Below are 16,121 nucleotides of genomic sequence, written 5' to 3' on the forward strand. Positions count from 1 at the left end.
ATTAATAGTCTTAAAAATGATTTAACAAAAATATAAAATAAACGTAATATATTTTAATCTAATACCTGCAGCTTAATGTTTAATAATTCTTACTTATTACTAAGTTAGTGTTTACAATAAATATTATACGATTTCAATAGTTCAATAGATATTATTGGTATTAATTATAAATATTTTTAATTCATCGTGGTCTCCATATTATTATGAACCTATATCTTAAGCGTACGACATTAAATAAATTAAATAATAATAGTTAGAATTTTGATTTTGTTACCAGCTAGCATTAACATTTTCAAAAAAGCCATCGGGTTAAAAATTTACAGGAATAGGGATGATTTGCATCTGAAAAAAATGTGGACATTTCTTAAATGGTATAAAAATCTAAATATTTGAAAATATAGTACTTAAGTATATTAGGTATTATTAAAAAATAGAAAAATAATAATTGGTTTAGGTATATTCATTATTAAAGAAAGAAATATGAGCGAGCATGCTCGGCGAATCGTCTTGTACAATATATTGGTAAGTACTTTATAAATGTAAAGTCACATCAGACGGAAAAAAAAACATAAATTGTAGTAATGGACTTCGAAGGTAACACTGCAATAGTTATTGGCCGTGTCCCGGTTGGCAGAGAATTGCAGCACGAAAATGTGATTTCATATATTATGCCGTTATCGCCTCAGCTGCCACGCTTATATTACGTCGTTATCGCGGTCGCTGATAAAAGAGAAGGTTGTGGCGTTGGCCGGTTCGACGGTATAACACCAATACCAGTATACCACACGCGTGAACCATCATAATAATAATAATAATAATAATATTATAAAATCGTTATTGGCTGATACGCAGTGGCCAGTGCACGGTCCACGTAAACAAATAGTACGACAATGACGCGTGACCCGTCCGGACAGCGTTTCCTGACGTGCGCCGCCGCAGCTGCACTGCTGCTGATCGCGTCATGGTCATCCATGGCCACGACAGCCGGTAAGTTGGACTAAACGCAGAATAATCATATTGTATGCCATGTAGGTTAAATTTAAATTATGCTATCATTCACCGTTGGTTTCGAATCGAATGTGTGATAAGAAAACCGAAAAAAAAATTGTACTCTACGACGAGATTTTGTCGCTTGGGCTGAAGATTTATAACATAATAGGTGTATGAATCTAATGGAGTCTTTCTTCCGATAGCTACGTCTGAAAAATACTCTCATCACGATAACGTCAGATGCATAGACATGGTGACCAGAGGTACTTTTTTTTGTTGCATCGTCCTAATGTCATACGTCATAGGTTTGAGTAAATTAAATTATACTAATTTTCGAAAATATCGGTCTAATATTATTGGTATTTCTTCAACATATCATATTATCATCTATATGTATATATATATATAGATATATAGATATTAGTGCAGAGTTGTTCACTAATACTTCCAAATGAACGAATTATTGCTATCGAATAGTGTTTAATAACATTATGTTTTTTTATGATAAAAAAGGTAAAATTTAAAGTATGATTTTTTTTTTAAGTTTTATATCTGATCACCATAATAATATGCATGTGATGTATACGAAAACGTGCGGTCGAAATTACTCGCAGTGACATCTACAACGCATACATCATAATATTTTATAATAAAGTACTCGTAATTAAACGTATTCAGCAAAATCATCGCGATAGCCGACAGGCATACGTCATTTAATTTTTCATAAATCCTCGAAAACGACCTGTGATATATTTTTTTCTACGTGTACGTCGTTCGGTCGCTAAGTCCCGGTGCACGCGATAGTAATATTGTTCCGACGTTGTAATATACCGAACACAGACTATATTATATATATAGATACAATAAATTAAAGGATATATATAGAACGCGATGGTGCTACATTTTTCGTGATTGGATTTTAAGATGCCAGAGGTGAGTTATCATCACACGTCACGGTAGCGTATAATAATTCTATATTATAGTATACGGTGGTTGGATCGATGATTATTCACCTAGCTTCACTTTTTTTTTTTAGTACATTAATATATTAGGCACGTTCCCATCATATATGCATATACTGCAATATAATATATACCAATGATTTTATAAATCACCAACGGTCGTAGTAGGTTATAATCGAGCGAGTTTATTATTTCGTAATTGATGTCGTCGTCGTCGCTGTTGTTGTTTTTGCAGGCAGATATGTGTCTAACCTTAACGGAAACTGCATGCGGTGCTTGTGTTATGCGTCCACACTGTGCAACGTGACAGTCGGATGCTCGCGCGGTTACTGCGGTCCATATTACTTGTATCGTGATTACTGGAAGGAAGCGGGCCAGTTGGTGTTGCCCGACGACGATCCGGACCGAGACCAGGCGTTCGTGGACTGTGCTTCGAACGAAGAATGCGCGCAAAAAGTCGTCGAGAACTACATGGTCAAGTGGGGAAAGGTGAGTGACAAACATATAGTAGAACAACAAACAAATGGGCTGATATCAGAGTGGGTGTGTGTGTGAGAGAGAGAAAAAGAGGTTCGGGAGCCAAATTTCAATAGAAAAATATGGCATAAAATTTGAATCATTTATACAAATTAATGGCGTTAGAGAAAAATTAATTTAATAACAAAGTTATTAGAAAATGATTGCATCTACTTTAAATGCCGCGACATATTATGTATTCTTCAGCAGAGTGAGGGACGAGGTGTCTATATTATATTATATTAAAATGCCCATAGTTCCAACAATGTATCATAGTAAAATTTACTAAGCACTAGTATAGTTGCAGTGACGCAACTATAGTTGAAACCCTCATCGAATTTTCACAACAATTTTTAAAACTTTTTCAGTGTGCTTTAAATAAACTGTAATTTATTTGAGGATTATTGCTCAAGTAAAACGTGGTATTTCCACGCTGGAATCAGTATAATAAACCAAACTTTCGAGGAATCCTCTAGTTAAGCTTCCCTTATAAAAAACAAATTATTAGCTCCCCCTTTTGCTCCTAAAAAACAAAATCCTGACTATTTCACTGCTGAATAATAATATTATTTGGGTACTTCTGCGACGTCAGGCCGGAAGGAAGCGCGCGTCGCCTTCGTCGTTATTACACCATTGACCGATGTATAATAATTATTAGCCGCAAGACGAGTTGTGCGGGAATGAAATCACCGGTGTTCGTAGTTTGGGTGGGGAAGGGGGTAAGGGACGAATTTTAAGTTCCGCCGTCTACGTCCTTAGGAAACGCGTCATCCGGTCGTTGGCAGGTTAATCACCATGATAACGATTATAATATATTATTATTATTAGGTATTATATTGGCTGCAGTATATGTTGTGATGAAGGATGTGTAATAAAATATTCATACTATGCTGTCCCCTGACCGGGTTAGAAATGATCGAAAACGTTCAAACACGCTCCCCGTCGTACCTACATAGGTACATAAATACATAATAAACGTCACACGAAACACACTCGTTACCGGGCGTCACGCATATTATATAACGCGAGTATTAAAACACCAACAATAATAATCATAATAATATACTATATAGCGTCAATGATTTAATTGTCTTTCGTGGACGCGATATTATAATAATATTATTTTAAAGACTTCAGCACATCATAATAACGAGTATCTGGTTACTGTAGGTATTAAAATATAGGTACTAACAATATCATGTTTCGGTATCGAATGATTAAATCGTTTTTTTTTTCAAAACATTTTGATAGCCTATTATTGTTTTTAATCAACCCACCAGAAATCGCTGAATACAAAATAATATACTGCATAATATTATCATAACTATAGGGAGTAACTTTTTTTGTAAAATTAAATTTAAGGTTGTTGACAACAATCTTTTCGGATAATAATAATTTTAAGCTACTGCAACAGCAATTTTGTTACACATATTTTTATATATTTGATAATAATTGCATATTTCTACAAAATTTAGTATTTGTTACATTTTGAAGTAAAGTTGAATTATGTACTGTTTTCAAAATTTAATAAAGGTGTAAAATAATATTTCATCCAGTAGAAAGATTTAATAATACGTTTTGTCGACTATGAACCTATCATTTTTGGTTAACTAATAAAAATTGTATCATTTTTAACAGAAGATGAACTTCTTTATCCATAATCTTGTAAAAAAATGTTATTAAAAAAAAAATGATTGTTTTGCATCAAGTTAATAAATTTATTTATAATTATTTTGATGTCTAATGAAATAATAATTAATAACTATCAAATATATAAAAAAATACATATATAATTTTTTTTATTATAATCTATTGTTGGCTATTTTTATGAATTGCACTTTATATTGTGATGCTTTTTACTGCATACAAATATGTACTCTAATCGTGAATATTGGTCATAACGTGGATTGTATTATACGTATTCTAGGGTTCATTATAAATGATTTCATACAACATAGGCTGCGAGGCGCACCAACGAACAAAAAGTTATTGTTTGTTACACAAATATATATTTCATTGTTTATGGAAAACACGATCAGCGATATAGTGAATTATACGTAGACCTACCTATACTTATTACTTGCCTCCTACCTATGTATATTGTTATATTACTCGAAAGAATTTAAAAGTTCTTAAAATATTTTAGTTGGCTATTTTCTGTTATGATGATATATAATATATAATATAAATACCGCTCCGATATAATTTTATGTAAAATATAAAATTTCAAGTGCTTTTGTATTCAAATCGACTTGTAAATATCTTTCGAAAGTATTTTTTTTTTTTTTTTTACAACACTACATACAAGTTTAGGTATACAATATGCGATCGATGAGCGCGGATCGGTGTCCTTGATGTGTTGCAGGTCTTGTTGTACCTACACCGCACGCTAACCAGAATATAATAATAATATAGACACAACCATTAGTCATCAAATTGCGATATTAAAACCCGATATTATATTATTATTAATGTGTGTTCGTGTAAATGCATTATAGTACCTATACAACACGGCGATGGGTTTTAAACGAAACGCGTAAATTATTCACGTGCAATATTAGATACAATATTTAATAAACGGGGTCCACGCGATTATTATTATTATTATCGGGACTTGGGAGTCATTTGCGGTCCACGGGTTCCCTTCTTTTTTTTTTTTTGTATGATTCGTACAAAATGGTTTTGTTAGCCACCACCACCGCCGCTGTATTCAATGAAACAATATAGGTAGGTACGTGTTTACACGATAATCTATATTATACACGTGCCTACACAACGACGAATCCGATTACTCGGGAAAATTATCTGTTGTCAGGAATTTTGTATTACATATAATTAAAGAGTTGCGCAATCGTTAAAAATTCTGTTTTTATTTTTATGTACCTTGAAAACGGCATGCGTCTAATACTATTGTATAATATTATGTGTTGTAGAACGTCTTGATAATATTATTATAACGGTAACTCCAAAAATTAGAATGACGTGTTTTCGTACTAAAATATCAATGAAATAATAATATACGGTAATAAACTACCATTATTGACCACATTATCATATTAATATTGCACATGTAGACTTATCGTTAATGTTACGATAACTGTGACGATCACGGACGAGTTTGTTTTTACCAATCGCATCATAATAATATATTTATATATTTATACATATTATTATATTAATATTTGCTTGGATAATTAATATGATATTAGTGCAGTACTTGTCTTTTCTGGTCATTATAATAATATATTAGGTGTATATTGTGTGTACGTGTCGAATGCGGGCTGACGAGCGCATTATGTGGGATTACAAAAATGTGTAATAAACCTACAAATAAAATGAACATTTTTTGTCCTTTAAAATAATATGACGTTTTGTATACGGATAAATTATTCAAGTCAAAACGGTTTTGTGTCCGCGCCAGTCTATTGTGCAGTGTGACGTTAGCGATTCCATGCCGTATAATAAACCATTGGACGTGTGAATAATTCAAAATAAATGTTGTTAATATTTTTTTTTATATATATAAAAACAGTCGTGTACGATTAATAACGGTAAAAAAAACACTGCCATACGAGTCGTCGATAAACCCTCAACTTACCCAGAATATAATAATAATAATATATATATATATATATATATATGTAGTTAACAAGTAAATGGCCTGAATACCGTGAAAAATGTTTGATCGCTAGTCAATTTATTATTAATTAACTAACCGATCAAAATTACATTTTTATGCATAGACATTTTTAGAAAAATACTCTATTTCGGAATACAAACATTAAAATCATATTGTGTTGTTAAAAAGTAAAAACCTGTATAAATAATAACGTTAAAAATAGTGGAAATATATTATTATTATTTTCAAACACGTTGTTTTGTATTGACTTCAAATTATAGACATAAAAACATTAATACTTTTTGAAAAAATGAATATTTGTCTTGAAAATAGCTGTATATTTGAAAAATATTATTATAATTAAAACTCTAGGTCCTCCACTGAGATGGATGAATACCGATATTTGTTATTTCTGTATTTTACACGTGTAGCATAATAGTAAAAGCTATAGATACTAGCTTAGTATCCATCATCGGTCGATCAATGTAGTGACGACAAATATTATAAAAACAGATCTTAATTTGCGTGGAATGGAGTTGAGCCATATCTTTAAATTAAATTTTAGTTATTTTTTCAAATAATAAATAACATTTTGAAACTTTTAAATCAAATTTTTGGAAACTGGAGAGTGAATTCAAACAATGTAGCTAGTTTAATAGTATATATACTTTACATTGAATTAAAATTTGTATAACAAGATGGACGGATGGATAGATTCAAAAAGAAGCAGTTTTTATACTACGTTTCACTTATAAAACGTAGAGATAACAAATATTTTTAACCTGCAATCTTGTGTGTATAGAAATTTTTTTGTTTTTTTTTTATTTGGTGGATGGGGATAACATTTTTCAAAAAATATTTAAGTATTATTTTGTGTAGGAACTTATGGCGATTTTTAGGTCGTATATCATATGCACATTTTTTGTACCAAAATACCGTAGGTACATCAAATGTTCATTATCATTCTGAAGAATAGAAGAGTATAAAAAATAATTTTTGGTTGAAAATGTAATGATTGTCATAAATTATATGTAATAAGTAGTTACAAACAATTAAAAATATTAAATAATAATGTGTTGTAAGAAACTATGTGCATATTTTTAAACCATATTTGTACTATTTTAAGCGTATAAATGCATGCATATTTAGTACTTTTTAAATGCATTAAGTTTCAAGCCCTTAATCCTTGTTGAGACGAATTGACAAAACGATATTATTTTTATTAAATATGAGTTTAATAATTACATTTTTTACAAAGTTATTTTTTAAAACGGTGACTTATGTTGTTTTTGAAATGACCGATCAATTTACTTATAACGACTTACTTAGTGTTTTTTACCTTTGAATCGACCGTAAAATTATCAGTTTTGTGGTATTTGACCCAAAATTGGGCCTCAGATACTAATAAACTCAAAGTCACGTTTTCTCTATATGTATAATGAAAAATAATGATACTTTTACATGTAGGTGTACGTCGAATTCTGGCTGTCCGGACAATACTTCCAGATTATTGTTCGTCTCGGGCCACGCTGTATATAATTTATTATACCTAATAGGTAACAATTCCATTATTATTATCGTCAAATGAATATTTTAATAATACAGCTGATGTTATAATATTTGCCATAACAGAATATAATAACTGGGTACGTAGGTGAACAATGATGTTATAGTAGTTGTTATTATATTTTTAGGAAATCCGATAAAAATAGATTTTTAAACTTACTATATGTACTTCTAACGGAACTTCGTTCATAGTTCACGTGATATCAGTCGTGATACTGTCTATGTGCATTGATTTGCTCGTTGATATGTGTAGTATATTACTATTATTATAATATTATAATTTATATAATTTATAATAATGTAATACCTGTATACATACATATATACTAATATATATACTAATTAGGTGAATGAATATTAAAGAATCTCAAAAGAATATCGTCAAAGATAAAACTATTTTTCAAAATTATTTTTATAGGTAGGTACAAAAAAAAAACACTTAAAAATTGTGAAATTTTATTTATGTGTACGAAAAAAGGTTGCTATGAACCAATAAAAATTGATGAACACCAAAGTACGGTGTTAGAAACTTAGAAATAATATGTGGAGAACACACAATCTCCAATTATTGACAGATTTAGTGGTAGAAAGACACAAAGTAGATATTGGTTATTTCAAAAACAACATAAATCACCATATTAAAAATATTTTTCAGTTTATTTTATTTTTTATCGTTTCGTCAATTTCCTTCAACGACAAGGTTTAAGGGCTCGAAACTTAATGCACTTAAAAAGTTTTAAATATACAGATCCCCCATGACTTTTTTTTATATTAATGTATTCAATTTTGTTTTATTTTTTTCTCAAAACAACTCCTATCAGCGTATACATATTATTATTATCCTGATTCTAGATTGATTTTAAGACTAAGGCTGTGATTATTATTAATATTTATTAATTTATTAATTTAAAAAAAATTTATTTTAATTCTTTTATTTGTGCAAAATTGCATAATTTTATGCCTATTCAATGTTTTCAATTCAAACTCGATGTTTTTATTTTATAGTTTTTGTATTTTAGTAAATATACATAAAGGTTGAAAATATATTGTTTATATTTTTTGGTTATCGATTGTAATTTTGTAGTTTAATATGATTAACATAGCAATACCGGCATAGTTTTCTATATATCAGGTCTTTCTTTTCGATTTTTAGTTTATTTAATAAAACAATTTTGAGTATTATAGTAGTATACTAATAATACAACAATGATAATAATAATTAATACATTCATACTTTTTATTTGGAATATTGAAAAAATGTTCCGTATATATCATATTTTCGCTTGCCTATTTTGTCCGTGTATAATATATTATCTATATTGTATTTCTATAAATTTCCGATCGCTAATTATTGGAACACGATAATGATATGGTCGGCAGAAATAAACAGCTTGCATCATGCACCACTACGTCGTGTTCATCAGTATACGTACATACGGCGGTATTGATCACAAGCGCTTACGGCTAGAAGCTAACAAAAAATAATATATATTTTTTCGATTTATCTGAGACCATATTATAATATTATTTTATACCTTGAAGGGAGATTACCATTGATCTTTTTATATAGTCTTTATTATCGTTGGTGGGTGGTTTAGGTGGTTGTTTTTTTTATCAATTTTTTTTATTTTCTGACCGCAGGACTGCAACAAAGACGGCGTGACGGATTGCGACGATTACGCGAGGATTCACTTCAATGGCCGTGAAGACTGTTCGTCCATCGAAAACACCAATTTCGGAAGGCGGTACGAAACGTGCCGACCGGTCAGCAGCAGAGGTGAGTCTATCGGATCCTGCACGGTGTTTCATACATTTTATACTCTCGCAGTTTTCTATCGAACGGGTAGTCGATGGTTCGGGGTAGGTCCCAACACGGACACATTTTATAATCAAACCTATTACTGGTCGTTTTTCCGACGAGAAATTTTATTGCAGATAAGTCTGAATACACACACACACACACACACACACACACACAGCCACATATTTTGTATTGACGTAAATATTATATTATATCGTGAACGCACTAGGGGGTGCGTTTAAGTCGATATGGCCGCACAGCACGTACTGCTACAGCGCAGACCCGTCGCCCAAAACGGTCTACGATTTTAATATATTATCATGATTATAGTAACGTTTATTGAAAAAAATATCTGATGCCCTCGGTCCACAGCCGCGTTTGTACACGTCAAACATCGTATAATATACCCATAGATGCACGTATTACATAATACAGCTGTAGGTGTACATAAAAGTGCGGTTGTTTGCATGTACACCGCCTCCACTGCTTCCCCGCCGAATTCGCACATAAAATTATCAGCGGCGTACATACGTTCGCGATGTTATAAATATATTATAATTGTATATTATTATTATAATAACATTATATTATATATTAATATTAAGTATCGCTCCGAGGATCGCGTTATTTAGACTTGGCGCGATGTTAGAAATTTATTCAGCGCCCCTGTTAATTAACGTCTATTCATATTTTATAAAATATATTATACATATTATATACTATATATATATACATATCATTGAGATGTAAATATATGGAGTGTGTATATAAACATAACATATACAATAATATCATATGTATACATGTATATATTATTATTGTTTACGTGATGGGTTTGGAAACAAAAGGCGCTGTCTAGAAACATAAAATTATATTGTTCAGGAAAGTAATTTAAACTTCAAATACTATTAAAGGTTTATCTTCTTTCGTAATAAATGATTTTTTTCTCATTGATCGTCAGATCCAAATAATAATTTAAAAAGTTGTTATGGGTTAATTCTTGTGTAATTTGGGGATGTCCTCACTGAACTAAAGCCGCTTTAACGTATAAACAACTTCATGATTCGTGTGACGCTTTTTAAAACCATGCTCGTTAGTCACATCTAATACGGTCGTGAAATATGATTGTGGCTCACATCTTGTGTAAACCCACCTTACGCAAAACTTGACAAAAAAGAAGATAATGTAAACAACGAGGACCAAAAAGTTCTTTTATTTTTTTTACCTATATAGTTAGAAATTCGTCGGATGATACTACTAACTAACTTCCCACTCTATAATTTCCAGTTTAAAGTAATAAAAGTAATATAAAAATTATTTATCGTACAAACAATAACTTATATATTGTAATTACAATTTTTAATAAAAAAAAAGTAGTTATACATTTTACTTACATAATATGTTTATCATGAAACTTAATTTGTATTTAAAAAAAAGAGGATGAAACGAGATAAATATTATATTAATATTTTAACAAAAAATTAAATTACGGTATAATTATTTATCTATACAATTTTTCAATTTGTTGATGAATTTATGCAATAACTAATAATATTGTACTACAGTTTTATTATTGTATGGTTGAAATAGTGAATACAAAATGATCAATTGGAACCTATTGGTTTTAACGGCATCGCTAAGGATCAAAAATTTTGTTGAGACTAGGTATTAAATAATATATCTATAAATTTTGTCAGTTTAGAACTATAAAAGATCTTGGATAACTTTAAATAATAAGTTTAAATTCGGTTATTTGCAATGTTGAAACTGTATTGCTAACAATGGGTATGTTGAAGCCCCTTGTTTTCTTAGTTAGTCCACAAATTGTACTAATTTCCAAACGTTGGTTGCTAATCACACTCATGCACCTAAATGGTTTTTCGCTAGCTTAAATAAATGAAAATCGTGAACTAATTTTATATCATATTATGTATATAAAAAAAAACAGATTTTAAATTTCAAAAAAATGTAGTCAGCCTCTTTGGATCTAAACCCTCGACATGAACAATACGTAAATATACAAACCTATATTTTTACACTGATAGTTCACCATCTTATTTTGGGGACTCCTACGCATAGAATATTAGAATAATATAATATATTATCATTGAGTTAAGGTTAACGTTTAGTTACTGTTTGTAGTGGTCTAATATATTAAAGCCATTGAGAAATCAAGCGAGCATTGGTACTTTATCGGGCAATTTTCGATTGAATATTGTTGACAGGATGTAACATAAAACAATTGACAGATATAACTATGTTTTATTTTTATCAATTTATTATTGTAGATATTATAAATCATGTAAAAAAAACGAAATACCTGTTGATAAAAACAAAAGTTACAATATTTGTTAGCTATTTCTGTTTAATTCTGTATACTAGTATTATAATTGAGTATGCATTTGACATTGACCCGGGTATTCGCAGGGTTTTCACAGTCCTAGTAAAAGTGTTGTCGGTATTGAATATAAAATTTCCAACCGTCAAAAAGTAAAAGTAGGTATTATATTCGAAAAGTAACACAACATAATATGACATAATGAAGTAGAAAATAAAATATCTCACACTAAATATAAAACACTAAGAGATTTATTCGAATGAAAATGTTGTTACAATATACATAAAATAGGTTTTATAATATAATATCATAGGCTCTATTACAATAGTTTTACGTCTAATTGTTATTGTATTTTTATAAAATTGGTCGTTTGACTAACAAAGAAAACAAACATTATCAGACTTAATTCGTGAATTAATAATTAATACATCCTTAAATCTATAGTTTAGATACAAGATCAGCTATATTATTACGCTACATATACATTACACATATACAAATATAAATCACAGAAATGAGGTTTAAAAAAGTGGAAGCCTTAAGTACAAATACACTACACACAATATTACACATTAAAAATAGTTTTATTTTTCTTACACTATGATAATAATAATAATAATAATAATAATAATAACGAACGTTTAAATGTAACCGTGTGTAAGGGTTCTATTATTTAATGGGTCAAATGAAATATTTTTAACATTCGTGTTATGTTGTATACAGCGCTTTTCAGCGTCATGAATATTTGAATTTATAATTTAATTCACACTCCGTATTTATTTATGTTCTGTTTGTTTCAGGAAAGTTTAACTGATGTTGTACCTATCGAGAGACCAAACTACACGAACTCATTAATACTTACTATTGCAAAGTTATTATTTATATTAAAATTCAAATGTACTGTATAATATATTATTGCTATGAAAAAAATAATAAGAAATCGGATTTTATTCGTTACAATATTATGATGATAATAATTTTATATGAGCTAACCGTCGGTCATTTTGATTTCCACAAATGGAAAAATAATATGGATCTTTTTAAAAATCAATCACTTTATTATATTATTATATTAATATTATGTATGTACATGATAAAATATTTATAGTATAATATAAGTCATCGGTTACCACCGGTCAAATATCCGTTAATTTGTAGTAAACACAGTGCGCTCTACGTGGTCAAAACTATAATACCTATCCGCATAATATAAATCGCCATGTGCACAGTCGTTACGGTTTGTTGTTTTTAAAACGTAACAATCGCCAGAATTTGAATTTACCAAGTATCCTCTGTAGGCCGTTTTTCGATTGATTGTCGTGTCTCATCCGGTCCGCCGTTGATTCCAGTTTGCTACACCATACAAAAATAAAATACACGCATGAGACACACGTGAATAATAAATTATGCTAGATTCACACATGGACATTTATTTTTATTATTATTAAATTCTAAAATATCGATACCGAAAATTGGTTATGAATACGAAAGATAAAATTTAATCCACCGACTGTTGTTTATAATTTATTTTAATTTATTGTGGTTTTAACTTTTAGTAATCTGTTTGCTATACTATTTTATGTTTGATATTGGTCATAGATTTTACGTTAATTATTGATAGATGTTTTAACTACACAGTAATTCGCTAGATTAGAAATCTGTAAAAAATAATAGTGAAAAAAAACCATTGATTATGAAGATATTCGTTTAAAAGTAATATCAACCTCGTCCTATTTCAAAATAACATAATGATTTCATCAAATCTTTATTCTTATCATCTGCTGATTAATAACCGTACCATATTATTATATTGAAATTAGATTTATTGGTCGATAAAATTAACTGAAAAATCAAAAAGTACCGTTTCACAAGATAGAATTGGAATAGTGCTTGAACAACGGCCGGCTAATAAGCGCAGCTTCACGCAGTGTGTGGGCGAACCTATACCTGTCAAACAGCACGCGATTTATAATTATATATTATGATTTACCTACACATGTCACGTGTTTTAGCGGTCGAGGATTTTCAGAACAAGGCCGTTCAGTTGAAATAACGGATTTTCGTAGAAATTGGATAAAATAAATAGCAAATCCGGGCCCGAAGGCGACCGCATCTCGACATTAACTCGAGGGGTTTTGGGTACGAAAAACAAAACCGTGTTTAACTCTAAGACACCGTACAAACAAAAAAAAAAACAGCCACTCAATTATGCATAGTATAATATATTATGATATTATACTGAAGGTTATTCTTGGAATACATAAAACAATTTCATATTGTCTATAAAAAATATTATTCTTATGACGTATTAATGGATAGAAAATATCGACGAAGAGTATTACCGACAATGTATTATATTATTATGATGATTTTAATAATACGATAAAAGTGAGTGGTTTAGTAAAACGAATAAAAATGTTTTGTGTTATTATTATTTTTCGGTGTAAAGGACGCGGAAAAAAAAGAGGATGGTCTCCTATAATATGATGTACGTACAGATATAACCAAGCGATTGATCGTTAAATTATATTCCTAAACTACGTACCGTGGATAGCACCAATCTTCATAATGGTGATAAACCATTAAATATAATATCATACAATACGAATAAACTGACCAATACACTTGGTGGTGTCATTCTTGGTGTAATATTTTTTTTTCCGGATCAGAAGAAAAATTTATTCTTTTAGTATAGAGCATTTAAATCTATTACTTGGTTGTATCTGTACTAAGATTTTTAGAAGTCAGGAGAATCAAAATATGTACTTTGCTTTTACTTTAATACATTTTAATTTGTACAACTTTCAATTCCAATAAAAACACGACGGGTTTAAAGAAAACAATAAAGTTTAAATGCATTTATTAAAACGTTTAAAAGTAAAATGTTTAAGCCTTCAAACTCAAAATCATAGTACAGCAGACATAAAAAAACGAAACAATAATAAATAATCGTTCAATTCTAACCCAAAACGATGAAATGCGTACAATTTTGAAATGCATAATAATGGATATTGCTGCGAACGATACTTTTATTTTTTTACCTTTGGAATTGATGTCACGACGTCATATATTATTATAATAAAGTACCTGTATTTAACGGAAGTGGCGAGCATTTGGTAGCGACCACCTCCGGCAACGCCATTGCCGACGTCGTAGTCCTCTTCGTCTTCGTCGTCATCGTCGTCGTCGTCGTCGTCGTCCGTTGCAAACGCGTCGGCCCATCCGGAAAAGTTGTGCCGCCGTCCGCCGCTACTGCCACCACCGCAGCCGCCGCTGGTTGTCCGCCGCACGTGACTCGTTTTGCCTGTGCCGACCGACCGGGACCGGACGGCCACGGCGGCGGTCACATGCCGCCGGAGCTTTGTCGGCAAGCTGTGCGACCGGCCGGCCGCGGCGGCCGCGTCACGGCCGCCGTCCGACGTGCAGACCGCCACCGCCGTGGACGCGGTCCGCGGGTCCGACGATCTCTTGAGGCGCAACACGCGTGCGCGGCAAACGACGCACCGCAACGGCAACGACCGCCGAGACACGGCTATCTGGATGGTGCGCACCAGACATTTGCGGCACACCACCCGGTGACCGCACGGCCAAGTCTGCATCGTCGCCTTCGAGTTGACGCATATCACGCACTGTGACAACATTACATGCAACACACGCGACGTATTAATAAAATCTACAGAGCATGTTCTGCTGAATTTTACAAATATAATTACGATCGACGTCACAATCGTCGTTAAAAAATAGCGGGGTTTCGGGATGCGTTTTTTCCCTTCCGAATCGATATGCAGGATCGGCCTGCACGCGCGAGTTTCGACCGCATACAGCTGCTGCAGTGTATTCCATAGCAACGAACTTTTCTTTCTCACGGGAGGCTTAGCATAATATTGTTTTTGGGACATTGTTTAGATCCCGATTTTTACCCGCTCCTATAGGAATATTACAAAAACCAAACGTATAGGTTATGCGTAGAAAAACATATTACATGATTTTCTTTTCTCTGTGTAAAAATGTCGTTATTTAAAATTAACACGAGTCGCGGATTTATCTTATTAACCAAATCGCAACACGTCCACCGGTCGATTAAATGCTGGTGTCAGTTTTATACATTCAAAACGTGGGTCATCCCGCATTATTTTATAAAATATTCATTAATCAATACTTACGATACCAATTATTTTAAGTGTATTTTTTGTGGCATTAAAATCTGAGCATTATTTCTAAGTAACCATATCATCGTCAAAGGTGGGCATTGGCTAGTTAAAATTATGTTTATACAAAATATCTATAACCAAATTAATCATTTAATTTTTTATGTAATTATTCATGCTT

General features: G+C 31.3%; 2 protein-coding genes across 2 annotated transcripts in view; one reads left to right on the forward strand and one right to left on the reverse strand.

Annotated features, from left to right (window-relative positions):
• Nucleotides 1-826: 826 nt before the first annotated feature.
• On the forward strand, nt 827-12,757 carry LOC132921533 (uncharacterized). The gene is made up of 4 exons (XM_060984602.1): nt 827-987; nt 2,188-2,441; nt 9,295-9,430; nt 12,593-12,757. Exons 1-4 carry the CDS (start codon nt 891-893, stop codon nt 12,604-12,606), a joined length of 501 nt encoding a protein of 166 aa, XP_060840585.1. The 5' UTR covers nt 827-890; the 3' UTR covers nt 12,607-12,757.
• LOC132921532 (uncharacterized) overlaps nt 12,026-16,121 on the reverse strand; it is a 48,219-nt gene continuing 44,123 nt past the window's right edge. Inside the window, exons 3-4 of the mRNA XM_060984599.1 lie at nt 14,880-15,421; nt 12,026-13,145 (exon numbers count right to left, since the gene is read on the reverse strand). Of these exons, the coding sequence (XP_060840582.1) occupies nt 13,025-13,145; nt 14,880-15,421 (663 nt within the window). The 3' untranslated portion in view covers nt 12,026-13,024. The remainder of the gene's footprint in view (nt 13,146-14,879; nt 15,422-16,121) is intronic.

The sequence above is a fragment of the Rhopalosiphum padi genome, chromosome 2, assembly GCF_020882245.1.
Source record: "Rhopalosiphum padi isolate XX-2018 chromosome 2, ASM2088224v1, whole genome shotgun sequence".
Lineage (NCBI taxonomy): Eukaryota > Metazoa > Arthropoda > Insecta > Hemiptera > Aphididae > Rhopalosiphum > Rhopalosiphum padi.